Raw genomic sequence first — 13307 nt, forward strand, 5'->3', positions numbered from 1 at the left:
GAACCATGGCATGTGTGTCACTCCTTGCTGTTTGCTCATGAATAAGCAACCTACACTCGCCTGCTCACCAGGACTGGAACCCCTGCTCTGTCCTCTCAGGGCATGACCTCCTGATTTTGTAACCCCTCAGTCCTGCTGTTATGAGTACAAGACATTCCCCTCTCACTGAGGACGCCAATTCCTACATCCCACACCAATGCTCACCCCTTCCTGCCTGTCTCCACAGGAGCTGATAGCTCAAGGTAAGGCTGTAGTTGATTAGCACTGTCATAAGAAGCGTTCTGATGTATTATTTTTGCTCATAGTGGTTTACCTCCCCTTTTGCATACTAAAACTATTCAATTTGTGGATGTGTTGTTTATAATTTGTGGACAAATTGCAGTGGTGTCAATCACGAACAACTGCTGAACTCTGAGACAACCTATTAAAATTAAACTGGGATAAGCAATACCAGCCAGAAGTTCATGTAAAATTGACTGATTTCGATACATAATTAACCAGAGCGTGATTCAGTGTCAGGAAAAGAGAATGAGTAAAAGTTCAGGTTGAAATTTGCTCCCCTTGACTCTGTAATGTTAAAGATTAAAAGTGGCACCGCACCTTGAGCTTCATCATGGAGTCTTGGCATAACTTGTCTCCTCGGGCAGCAGAAACCTCATCGATCCCAATCAGTTTTGCTTTGTATCGGACACCGTCACCCTTAAACCTCTTTATTAAAGTGGCTTCGCTGCGATCCTGACCTGAAAAGACATAAGGGAAACAGGGAAATTTGCAGGCGTGCAAAGGCAAATAAATGAATAAATTCTCCCAATTAAGTGGCAAATTAGATCCTCCTAGCTCAACACCTCAGCGTGCAAACATTTGAATAAAATTAGAAGAAATGTACAAGTTCAATAAAACCTTTTGACCTTGCTACCTCAAATGAATTCACAGTGGAATTGTTGCCATACAAAATCTCCTGCATGAAATTTGCACACAAATGAGGTTTACAGAAATAAGAGATAAGCCTGAATCAGACCTCATGGATCTGAAAACTTCTGATCTGTACAGGTTGTTTTAATCCCCATACACTTGAGAATTCTTCATTTTGCAGACAAAACTCTAACAGAAATACAATGCTATTTCCTTGTATACCAACTTATCTAACCGTATCAGCAATATTCCCACTATTACCATTTAAATAATGAAAAAACAAATGATGTTATTTGCTTGAAGAATATTGCTGCTCTAAAACCTGCACAATAAATACTGTCTCCTTGTTGCATTCTTTCTGTTCACAGAGATATACAGAACCCACAACACTACCAGTGTTGGCTCTCACAGGCTTGTCCTGAGAACCTGAATAACGGCACAAGATGTTTCTTAATAAAAAAGCAATCACAGGTTAAGCTAGCACATTACTGTTAGGGTCAATGTACATATATTACACAGCCCAGACTAAACTGAACCACATAACAACAATACCACAGCAATCCATAAAAGCCACAGTTTTGTAAGAAGACTGTACAGAAATAAGCACCTCTCGGGTTTTTGACCCTTCCCCCAAGTATCTATAGAGGAGTTCATTTTGTGCGTTAGCTGGAAAAAATGTTAGTTAGGTAATCAGTCTTCCTAAAATTGATTACACATATTCTTGCTAGGATCTCAAAACACCAGGAATGAACTGTGAATAATTGCAAGCAAACAAGTAGCCAAACCAACGCCCAGGGCACAAACAAGCAAGTGTGAGATCCTAAAAAATTCCAAGTTTCTGGGCTCCAACAATTTCCACCAAAATACTTGCCCAACCATGGACCAAAGTTACTGAAATTTCTACTAGTAACACCTTGGAGCTCTAGTCACAGATTTTGCCCCATAACTGAACCAAATTTAAATCTAGTTTTAGACACCTCTATTTGAGAATTTTGGCCCACATTTTTTTCAGCCTCTTCCTACTTGGAAGGTCATATTTAAGCACAGAAAAATACTTTTAAAAAGAACAACAACAAAAAATTAATAAAATCTGATTTCAAGTGAATAGTTTTTGGCAAGCAGGAAAGAAAGTTTGGAGGAAAAAGCTATTTTGCCTTGCATTTCTATTAAAAGCACCTTTGGCAGCTGCTAACACTTGGGAAAACTTTGCTAGTGTTACACACACACTAAGTGGATAAACAAACTTGGCTCAAAACTATGGGACTGAAATTTCTACAGTATCATCATGGGAAAAACTAGAGAGTGTGTATGAGCAATAAAGAGTTCTTCCAAATGAAGAAACTCCTTTGGCTCTCCTTCACCCAGAGGACAGCACAGCCCATGCCGTGAACTAGGGATGGACTAAATGTATGTTAAAAAATAGAGCTATTTTAAGCACATTGAGGTCTTTGGGTATGTTTGAGCATGCAAACACCATTTCTTTCAATGACAAGTATCAGTTCAGAGCAATGTCTTAATGCTTTATTTAGAGCTCCTTAAAAATAAGGCAGCTGATGAGTGTTGCTGACATAGTTCAGCGGTCACCCAGCCATTTCCCTTGATTTGTTTCCAGTCCTGCTCCCTCGAAAGGAATTAAACAGAGGTTGAAATTTCATACGTGGCATTTCATTAAAAAATATTAGTAACAAACAAAAACCTACAAATGAGACAAAAATGATAAATCCAAAACTCGAAGTAACAATGACAGCATGCCTCAGGGAAATGCCGAGGCAGATGTTGGCACTGCCAGCTGAAAACGATGAAAAAACCTTTTCCACTTTCAGTCCCAGTGTGGGGCAGGAGGGAGAACATCTGGAGACACGACAAACTACAAGGATAACAGTGGACTTTTCCGTATGTTTTCCATACGTGCAAAGATATCCTGTTGACTTGCAGTAAATAAAATTCAATTCCAACAGCTTTCTTGCCAACAATTTTCAACCTTACATCTTCATTATAACAGAAGGCAGCTGTTAGCTAACACTAATATCGCTGTGACTCGGAGCACGTAAGTGTTCAAGAGTGCTTCCTGGGTCTGAGTCATGGTAACCAGCTTGCATTCATCCAGTTGTTTGAACATTTATACTTATTCCAACCTATGATCTATTTTTCAGAATGAAAGTAAATCCATGACATTAATAGCCCATTCAAATACGACTTATGGCTATGTTTGCTTATGCACAAGTCCCATGTCAATTATGACCCAGATTAAGTAGGATAAAGTGCTTTCAGGATAAATGACTGGGAAAAATCATCAACCTGAAAATGATATCAATATTTTAAACTGTGGGGGAAACTGCAAATTACTGGAGACTACAATTTCAGCCATAAAAACCCTAGAGCAGTATGTCCCATGAAAAAGCAACGCACATGCACACTGCCCTATATTACGAGCCAGCCATCTGCAACACTTGCTGCTCCTCAGTGTATGTCCCGACCTCCCCCGATCTATGTTCATACTGGATTTCCAAATACTGGTACTGCAACTTGCACTGAAAAACTTCCCCCTGCTTGGTAAATCACCGTGTGACAAACACCATCAGTGTAGCTGATTTTATTGCCCTCGCAGGATATGAGATGTACATAGGGCGACGCTTCATTTGCACACTGGACACTGATAAGGCAGACTGTCCAGGCTCTCATCAACGTCTCATCATAAAAAACAATTTTTTTTAAAGGGCAGTTCATGAACAAGATCCTTCCTGTGTTTGAAACTATAAATAAGAGATGCCTGAATTACGAGGGTGTAATTCTTCTTAAGCTTTAGAGGAGGGTGGGTGCTAACATTAAACCACCAGACTGTGGTTTGCGTATGTGCCAGACACCCATCCAGGAAAGTGCTGCCCCTTTCTGTTGGTGTAACAAGTGGGGTCCATCTTCTCCTGGCTGCAGACCCTGTGTTGGTGTGACCCCCTGGCACACCAGCTCACCAGCCCTTTCCTGCCAGTGCTGCACTGTGCACTGGAACTTAGCTTAGCTCAACACCGAGAAGCTGCACTTCAAAACCTTGGGGTTTTGCTCTCAGCTTGCCTTCCTCAAACCAGAAATAACTTCTCAAGGACAGGGAGGTAGGAATTCACAAACCAGCTACGCCGATTTTAAGGAAAACTGAAGCTTGAGGTCTCGTATCATTACTAGACAACACTTCAGAGCAAATTAGAACACGTATTTAATGACACGTACTTCTTTCCACAACACGTATTTCCTAAGATCCCATTTTAGGATTTCTTGACCACAGAGACCACCACAGCTGCTGAAGCCACACCAGGCAAGAAGCTGATGCCCATCTTAGTTGCCCACCATGCCCTGTGCAGGAGGGGTCTGCCCAGAGATCCTCATCAGATGACCAGCACCACTAACCCATTCTGAAACGAGTGGAAATTATTTTTTACTATTAAACTTTAACTTCAAGACCAATAGCTATTTTGCAATCATTTGCTCTAATCATTTGCCTTCATAAATCGCTTTTCACAAAGCACATATCCCAAGCACTTGTTCGCAACTGAACACAAGCACCTTACTATCCAAAATGAAACCAGACTTGATTCTCATGCCCCACACTGAGAAAAAATATAAAGGCAAAAAGAATGCCAATGCCCCACAAGTTCTTTTTAGAAAGGTGATCGCTTCTAATTAGAAAGCATGCCGCTGTTGACACAGGCAAAGAAATGTTTGGTTTGCTGCATATAGATTTATAATCCTCAGAGGCCCTGTAAATGTAAATGTATGACTAATTATTTCATCTACTTCTGTATATGTCACCGTTCCCCTTCAAGCCATATGCATTCCAGCTGGAGCCACTGCTCATGCCCATGTGGAAGAACATGACCTTTGCTGCAGCGCTGAAACGTTGCGTTTGGACCTCCGGCAGCCCCAACGAGCACAAGAACTCCCCAGAGCTCTTCTGAGCTTCCATCTGAAGAAGAGAGAGCCTTATCATCACAATTAGGTTTAGGGTATTTTATCTATCTCAATAAACCTACTGTGAAAGTAATAAACGAGGTTTTAAATGCATTCAATCATTTTCGTTCGAGGCAATCTGCCTTAAGATGCCTTCATCAAGCTAGAGCCAGACTTGAACCCCAGACTCTGAATACTCAACCCAAGTAGCTCAAGTGCCTTCAACCCCAAGATGTGACTAGTGAACAACTTCTCAAAGCCCTCTTATACAGCCCAAGAAGAAAATAAGCCACCACAGCGAATCCAGCTCCAAGCGGCCTGTGCTGGGCTCTCCTCATCAGCCGTGGGCCCGGGGCTGCTGGTGCAGCAGCGCCACCAGCCGCGGTGTGAAGCTGGAGAGCTGCGTTTGCATGAGGTTAGCTGACTCCACCCAATGTAAATACAGACTGGACATCACTCCAGATTTCCTTCCAAGGCTGTGAATTTTGGTGGGGGCTTCAGGAAGCCTTACCCTCACTCCTTGTGCAAGTCAAGGATGGTGCTTCCTTTCAGCTCCTGGCCCAACAGAGCACTGAGCGAGCAGTGCATTAATATGCTGAGACGTCGAGCAAACTCTGTTCGTTCTCCCAGGGGGGTGTAAGTGAGGGTATTTCATAAACACAAAAAAGAAAATAAACCAAAGTATCACAGCAGTAAGCACACTGTTGCTTTTTCTGCGTGTTCTCACAGCACTCTCCACATTCCTCACAGCATCCAGCAATCTAAACCAATAGCCCTGGAAATGGCTATATCCTTTATTTAAATGTGTAAAGCCCTCAAGGCATAATCTGAATTTCTTGATTTTATGACCGTAAAATATATAATGATATTATCACCAAAGTCAATAACATGCTCCTGGCAATCAATTCACTGAAGAACGACACAGCACCATCTTTTTTTCCACCCTTTTCTAACTAATAAACTGTCAAAGTTGCATTCATCAAACATTCAAAGTATAAACCTGAAACAACACCGCCTTACATCTCGCCGGGCTGCAAAACAATCATATACGCACTTACAAACAGCCTACATCTTCATGGGGACAATTAGCATTTTTATAGCAGCGCCGCGCAGGAGAACACTGAACAGAGCACTGCAGTGCAGCGTGACCTCTAAGGCACCGCACACACTGAGGACTAGTGGATTAACTGCTAAGAGAGAAGTTAAGAGAGATTTCCTCTTAGCCGTGCTTGTATATGCCCCTATATCCACACATATGTTTATCTATACTTTTATGTATTTGCACAGATGCATGCACACGCTGTGCACGGCTTCGTTTGGTAACAATTATCTGAAGAAAATTCACGGTAATTTTAATCAACTACAGATTTCCCCAGGAAAGAAAAAAAAGTACAGAAGCAGGTGTTAAAGAGAAAATATACATAATTATAGGTACCTTTCAGTACAACAAGCAGTTCCTGAAGGAATCAGGAATAGCTCAGCCAGGTTATTCCCCTTGCTGGCACCATTTCCTCGATGGCTGCCCAGAACCGCAGGTCTGATGCCCAGGGCCCCAAAACACCATGGGATGGATCTTGTTATCAAGATCACAACACTTTGGGAGCACAACTGCTCTTTCATAGGCATAACAAATATCAGAGCAGTACGTCTACACAGAGTCTTAAAACTAATAATAATAAAAATCCAAATCCTCCTAGCTGTTAATCTCGTTTTTGAACTTTTCTGTTAAAGGTAGAAAACCCCAAGTTGTCAGATTGTTTATTTGTCACTGAAGGCTTTGGGAGCACAACTGCCCAAAAACACTGTGCTGCACCTAGGAATCTGATACCAAAATAATATCTTTTCACTTTTTTTTTTTTAAGATAACAGATTTTAGAAGAGAAAACACCTAATATCTAGCAGCGTACGTGCACACAGTTTAACTTCTGGTGTCACCACCTGGGTTCTCTTCCTCTAACAATGTTCCTTAAGTAAGTTTCTTTTACAATTAGCCATTTTCAAGGAAATAAGTACATCTTTTTTTATATAGGAACCTACAGAAAACTCTTGGTAACAGTGTATGAGTGCAACTTGCATGTGATGGAAACTTTTCCTTTCACCACCCCACAGGGATACTCTGAAATGCCTGCAGTACTGGAGTACCTTCAGCTTACCTTACCTACCTGCGTGCTGTAGGGTCAACAAGATAACTCTGTTGGGGTCTATTACATTAACAAAGTGGTGTCTCCATGGTACAACATAAAACCTCAGCAAACTATCCTTTAAACCCCCTCCTACCAAGAATCCTACCTCCTCCTAGGAGCCGCCCTTGCCCAGGAGCACCAGCAGGAGCACACGAGCCCCTAACAGGAGCCAGATGAGGGAAGCCTCCCTCCTGCTCCACTGGTGCTAAAGTCCTGTAGCATCAGAAAACTGGTGCTACAGTCCTCTGCTCAGAAAAAGGTAAAATGCCCTCTTTTGACAGCAATGCAAACATTTTAAGACAGAGTATTTTTTTGGGAAAATGATAAACCGTTTAAAGAGGTGAAACAAAATCTGCTCTGAAGGCTCAAGGAATGTCCATTACAGTTAAAGCTAAAAACATTACCTACTATTTTAAACACCAATAAGGGCTCTCCAGGAAAACTCAATCATCATTCAGACTATCATCTCAGCAGTATTTCCCAATTGTTAGCACTGCTATTCACTGTAACCTCCAACTGAGAGATTTTATGGCTCCTGGCATTATTAGCCTGTGAATTACGGTACTTGAAGACACCTACACAGTCTCACTCTCAGAACCGAGTTTACTATATAAATAAGATGTTTCCATATTATTTGCTGCCTTTGATCAGAGCTTTATGAGTAGAGATGTCATTCACAAGGTGACAGCAACTGTAGCTGTCAAGTTTTTATCCTAACATTTTGTGCTCTACACGAGCTAGGACAAAACAAGATGTACATTTTACCGTCTCCAAAGCAAAGCATGGAATAGATTAAATTATTTCTTTATAGTACACAGAATTACATGGGAGTATGTCAAAAGAAGAATTTAATTATTTACAGAGAAGGCCTCAGTATAAAATAACGTTTGATTAAACTTCTGGACAAATCTCAGTGCTAGAGAGTCCAGGGCGAGCACGCCGGAGCTGACAGTGACTGAGCACCCACGCTCCGTGGGCAGATGACAAAGCACTCATTTTAGTTTTAGCCAGAAGGCTCACTGATCAATTTTATTTTCTTAGATAGTCTTTGAGATGACAGTACACGTGCACATCGTCAGATGCAGAAATGACCAAAAGCTGAATGTAATTAAACTTCCTTTCAGCCCCTGTTCCATGCAAGTCTTCATAAATCTTTGAGAGTCATTTTGTAAGGCGCCTTTCCACAGGCCAGAAACAGAAGCTGCCAAAATCCTAGGCTCTACCACAGTATAAACTGAAAAAAGACACTGCAATAAAACTTCATTTTGGGTACCGGCCTTGTTCAGCAAGCTCTAGGGAACAAACAAAACTGAAACAAGGAAAAGTTGGTGGGCCCTTTTCTGCTTAGGAGATTAAAAATGAAAATTATGTTTTCTGTGCAACTAAAGGGGAAGGGAGAAAACTTTTTTTTTTTTTGTGAATTTTCCTCTTTAAAAGACAGAAGACAGTTCAGCAAACTTTGTCCAGTTAGTGCTTCAAAGCTTAGGTAAATGTTTAAATCAAGTAGACATCGAAATGTCAAGTAAGCGTGGCCCTTGGGAAAACAGGGTCATCGACTGGTTCGTTCTTTACCCACTTGCCTGATCTCAGTATGAAATTGCGTGTTTCTGAGAGAGATGATTTTGATAAAAAGTGATTGAAAATGTTTACTCCATCTCTGTATTTCTGTGATTTTGATTTTACAGTGATCCTTAATTAGTACTAATAAGCAAACAGAATTTTTCAGGTGCACAGTAAAAGCCCAGACTCACTGAAAACAAAGGGACGCATTACAGCTGCATTAATATGCCCAAGCAAAACAACCGGCAGATATCATCTGCCGCCAAAAATCTATAGAAAGGACTTCCAGAGCAGCAAGGAGAGGCTAGTCTAAATGGAGGTGTTAAATTATGCCAGATTGTGTCATTTGCCAACCAAATCGGAACCAGCTGGGGAAGAGGAAAGTGAATTAGAATCGCCTCTTATTCCAAACTCCACTGCAGCAGCTGAAAAGGTAGCCAAAACCAGAGAAGCTGAGCTTTTAAAGATGGAACTATGTGTAAATTTGGTATGTGACCAAATATCAGTTTGCAATCTTGTTGCTGAATCCCCCTGACTCTCTTCAACTTTACAAGAAGTGCTCAGAACTTATGAAAAAAATCAATCTGCTTTTATGTATCTACCTTTATCTGGCTTTAAGACTGCAGTTCTCAGGAAAAATTTTAATTAGACTTTAACTAATCCACATCTCATACATTCCTGCACTTACACACAGTGCCCCAAAATCACATTGAGACACGTAAATTCACAATTAATACTTCAAAGCATACAAATATATTCTGTTGATGAGTTTATCAAATAATTTAGCTTTTGTTATGTATAAAGAAAGAAAAAGGGTGGAGAATCAGTTCACTTCATACAAAGGCCAAATTCTTGTGCTGCTGTATGATAAATGTTAATTCTCCGAGACTGCAAAAAGAGCAAGTTAAGAAAAGTTATGTTCCGATTAGCATTCCCAAATTTCTCACATGTTCAATAAAAGAAAAATCTTTTTGTTCAAGATAACTAATTACATATATGAAAGTCACCCAAGAAAAGAGCAATAGCCCAAAACAACTAAAGCGGGTGGACAAAGGCATTATTCATTGATTTAAACTTTACTCTTTTGCCAACACTGTGGATTCCCAATGCATTGGTGCTGTGTGCACCCACAGAAATGGCACTTGGGGCAAAGTGGATGAAATCAGGGCTGTGTGCTAGGGCTATCTCAGGATGCAACCCTTCCCCTTGAGCCATCCTCTTTGTCCAAGGAGAGGGCTGCAAATATCTGCAAACTGCCCTGCAAAGCCCATGCTTCTGCTCCCTGACTGGCTCCCTCAGAAGGGAATTAGGTATCCACATTACAAAGCCTCTTCTGGTGCAGGAAAAAAGGGAAGAATGAAAATGACACGTTAAAAACACACAGTAAGTAGATTTATCGAAATCATCCTATGATGATGTTAATTCAATAAGAGAAGCAGCTGCTATTTGTTTTCTACAGGCAAACAGAAATACCAGTATTCGCCACATGGCAGTCAACAAGAAAACAAAGCGCTAGATCCCTGTTGAAATTGTTCACTTTTTGCAATCCAATGTTTCAGGAAGAAAATTATTTTCATTTTGGCCTCCCACTGCCTCTGCAACATCAGAGAATGTCTCTCCCTGTTGGAAAAACAATAGGGGGCAAAGAGAAAAGCAGCTTTTTTCCTGAGACTTTGGGCTAAAAAACGCCATCAATTTCAAAATTACAACAGTGGCAAAGTGCTTCTTTCAATCTGGTCCTTTCATTTTTGCCTCCTGCTGCCGTTCCTATTGTCAAAGCGGCAGCAGGAGGCAGAAATGAAAAGACTACTGCCGGCAATCACCCTTGGGCAAAACGTTAATAAGAAGTGAAACACCCCTGCACCAGAACAAATTCCAGAGGTAAGAGACTGGGGTTTGAGCTCCTCGTGTGCCACGGAGGACCAGTACATCAGGATAACTCTTGTTTCTGGAACCAGCTGCTCAGGAGCCAGTGTTTGAGGTGCTACTCAGGAAACTGAGAATGAAACAGCATTGTCAGAAAAGTAACAAAATGCAACAAAGCCAAATCACCACCACCAAAACCCACCGGATCACTTCAAGGAACAGGAAAGGAAATTACTCAACTGGGAAAAATTGGAGTAATTTTTCAAGACCTTTGGTAAAGAGGTTGAGCTGTAAGGGCCTGAGGACCGAGCTGCCTGCCAAGCTCACCTGTGGTGGCTGAATCCAAGCCGCCTGTTGGTCTGCCAGTGGAAACAGCATAAAAGGCCAAAGCCGAATGCTTTGTGCTACCAGAATTTGTATAAAGTTAAACATTTTAACAAATTTGCTAGCCATGAAGACCAGTCCAGTATCTACAGAATGGGGTGAAGGAATGGCATGACCAGAATGAAACCGCTAACAACCTTCCCTCAAAGCACCCAGCATGGGAGAGAGAACTTCTTGAAAAGGGTGATGATAACGAACCAGCCAAATAACCACTTCTGTCCCATGCTCTTTGGTGGAGTTTCCCAATACCCCAGGCTGCAAATAGGTGTCCTCCAAACCTCACCTATTTAAAACTGATACCCTTGCTGCCTGAAAAACTCTATCAATAAATTTCAGCATCAAAGAAGAAGAGGAGGAGGAGGGTTGAAAGAGAAGACTTTTGCCAAGGTTATACATGCATTTCTACTACCTTTGTGGTAATAAGGGTTCATTACAGGGGAGCAAAATCATTTTTCGCTGAAGGCTGGGGGAGAAGAAGTGTGCACAAAGTTGATTTCATCTATAGAAGTTCTTCAAAAATGGAGAAAAACAGCTGGGAAAACAGGAGCTAATGAAGCAGAATATGATGTTACTCTTCACTGCATGAATGATACAAAAGAGGAGATGGTTTTGTTCCCGGAAACAGGGACAAGACAAAGTTACCTTTCTCCCATTAAAAAGAAAAAGCAATGTTATTTCAAAATAGAAAGCACTACTGTGTCTTGTGGTAGAATTGAACAAGAAAAATTTATGAAGCCTGAAAACTACATTATGCGCAAAGTGCACCTAAACTGTTAAATCGCCTGTGTCGTTATTTTAAAATAACGGAAGATAACTTCAAAAAAATACATATAAATTAAAAAGGAGGTGAAGACTGTTTTATTCTTTGGTCTGAGTTTTGTTAACCTGTACAAAACCCTTATAATATTAACTTTAAGGACATGCAGATAAGATCAGTCTGCCAAAATCAACACAGGCATTAAGAACAGACTTGGGGAGAAAAAAAGAATCATTAAAATATTGCCAGACTTCTAAAACATTATTCCTTGTGCGTTTTTTTTTTTTTTTTTTTTTTGATCATCTTCTGAAGAGCATAAGATCTGTCTGCTTAGTGAGATCCTCTAGTTATTTGATCCCTGGTACCACGAAACTTTTCTGGCTATTTCTAACACTAACAGTATTTTGCAAGACTGTGTTGAAAGCATTGATCAAATGATGCACAAGTCCTCTTTGGACTGCAGCCCAATGCCTTCTCAGTAACTTGCCTACAACTTATCCAGTTACAAACAAAATTGACCATGTCTAATCTCCATGAAAAAAACAACAACAAACAAACCAACCAACAGTCAAGTAATTCAAGGCCTGTATGCATCTTAGTGTATTGTAAGATAGGGCATTGCTCTGCCAGGTTGGTGTGCTATTAGCTAGGGGACTCTCAAGCATCTGTCATGCAAAGTAGGTCAATTTCTAGCCATATAATTCTGATTATGTCAAAATATTTATTCATGAGTTTCCTAATTCAACATACTTTGAGTAAGTCATATTTATGTAAGAAAATAAAATAAAATACATCTAAATTATGGCTGCAGCTTCAAACACTGGTAATCCAGAGACATGGATAATGTTTTTCCCTTGTAAGATACTAGGTATTAACAGAATTGGATTTATTTCCTCTTTGCTACTATTTTTAGTCAGTTTCCCAAGGAAACTGTTGTTCTGGTGAGAGATTCGGACTGACACCAAGCTGGGAGAAAAGCTGCAGGTAACGCTCCTGCAGTAACTGGGAGATAGAAGAGTTCAGTACCCACCAAGGCCATCCATTACAAGGTGATCACATAAAGACAGGAGCAAACAGCAGCTCAGAGGTTTTCAGTGCTATTACAGGGAAAGAAAAGGTCTCCTTGCTCACATTTGTCCTTTTTCCACTGCACCCTCCTGCAGCATCCACACTGTCTGGGGGCTTTCCTTTGCTTCTACCAGTACTTGCTTTAATCATAAGCCACACATTGGATTCCACTTTTTACCACCCATATCCACACAAAATACCCTCTAAACCTTAGGCCTGGCAGGAGTAAAATCTTTAACTTTCCTCCCCAGTTACACATTGCCCAAGCCTACATTTCATCTCCCAGTACCCTGCCAGGAAACGCAACTGAAAAAATGTATTTTGCTATCATATCTAAGCTAAATATGATGAACATAATTCTTCAACTGACTATGCTTTCTTTTATGCCATTCTAGCAATGTCTGAGTAAGGCAAAATAAAGAGAGATTCCTTAGAGCAATGACCACAACATGAGGCAAAAGGCATTAAAGGCCACATGCAGGTTCTCCTCCTAGGTTGTATGAAATACCATATGTACTTCTATAATATACAGGAATTTTGCTTCTAGAATAGAGAGGAAAGAATGGCTTTAACCTTCTGCAGTTAAGAAGTTGTTCCTGGCCAACAGAAAAAGATACACAAGACCTTCTGATACTCTT

The 13307-nt window shown here is 40.8% G+C and overlaps 1 protein-coding gene across 1 annotated transcript in view; it reads right to left on the reverse strand.

The window, feature by feature from the left end:
• DAB1 (DAB adaptor protein 1) overlaps positions 1-13307 on the reverse strand; it is a 122758-nt gene that overhangs the window by 55195 nt on the left and 54256 nt on the right. Inside the window, exon 3 of the mRNA XM_035537813.1 lies at positions 601-740. Within this exon, the coding sequence (XP_035393706.1) occupies positions 601-740 (140 nt within the window). The remainder of the gene's footprint in view (positions 1-600; positions 741-13307) is intronic.

Source organism: Cygnus atratus, chromosome 8 (assembly GCF_013377495.2).
Source record: "Cygnus atratus isolate AKBS03 ecotype Queensland, Australia chromosome 8, CAtr_DNAZoo_HiC_assembly, whole genome shotgun sequence".
NCBI lineage: Eukaryota > Metazoa > Chordata > Aves > Anseriformes > Anatidae > Cygnus > Cygnus atratus.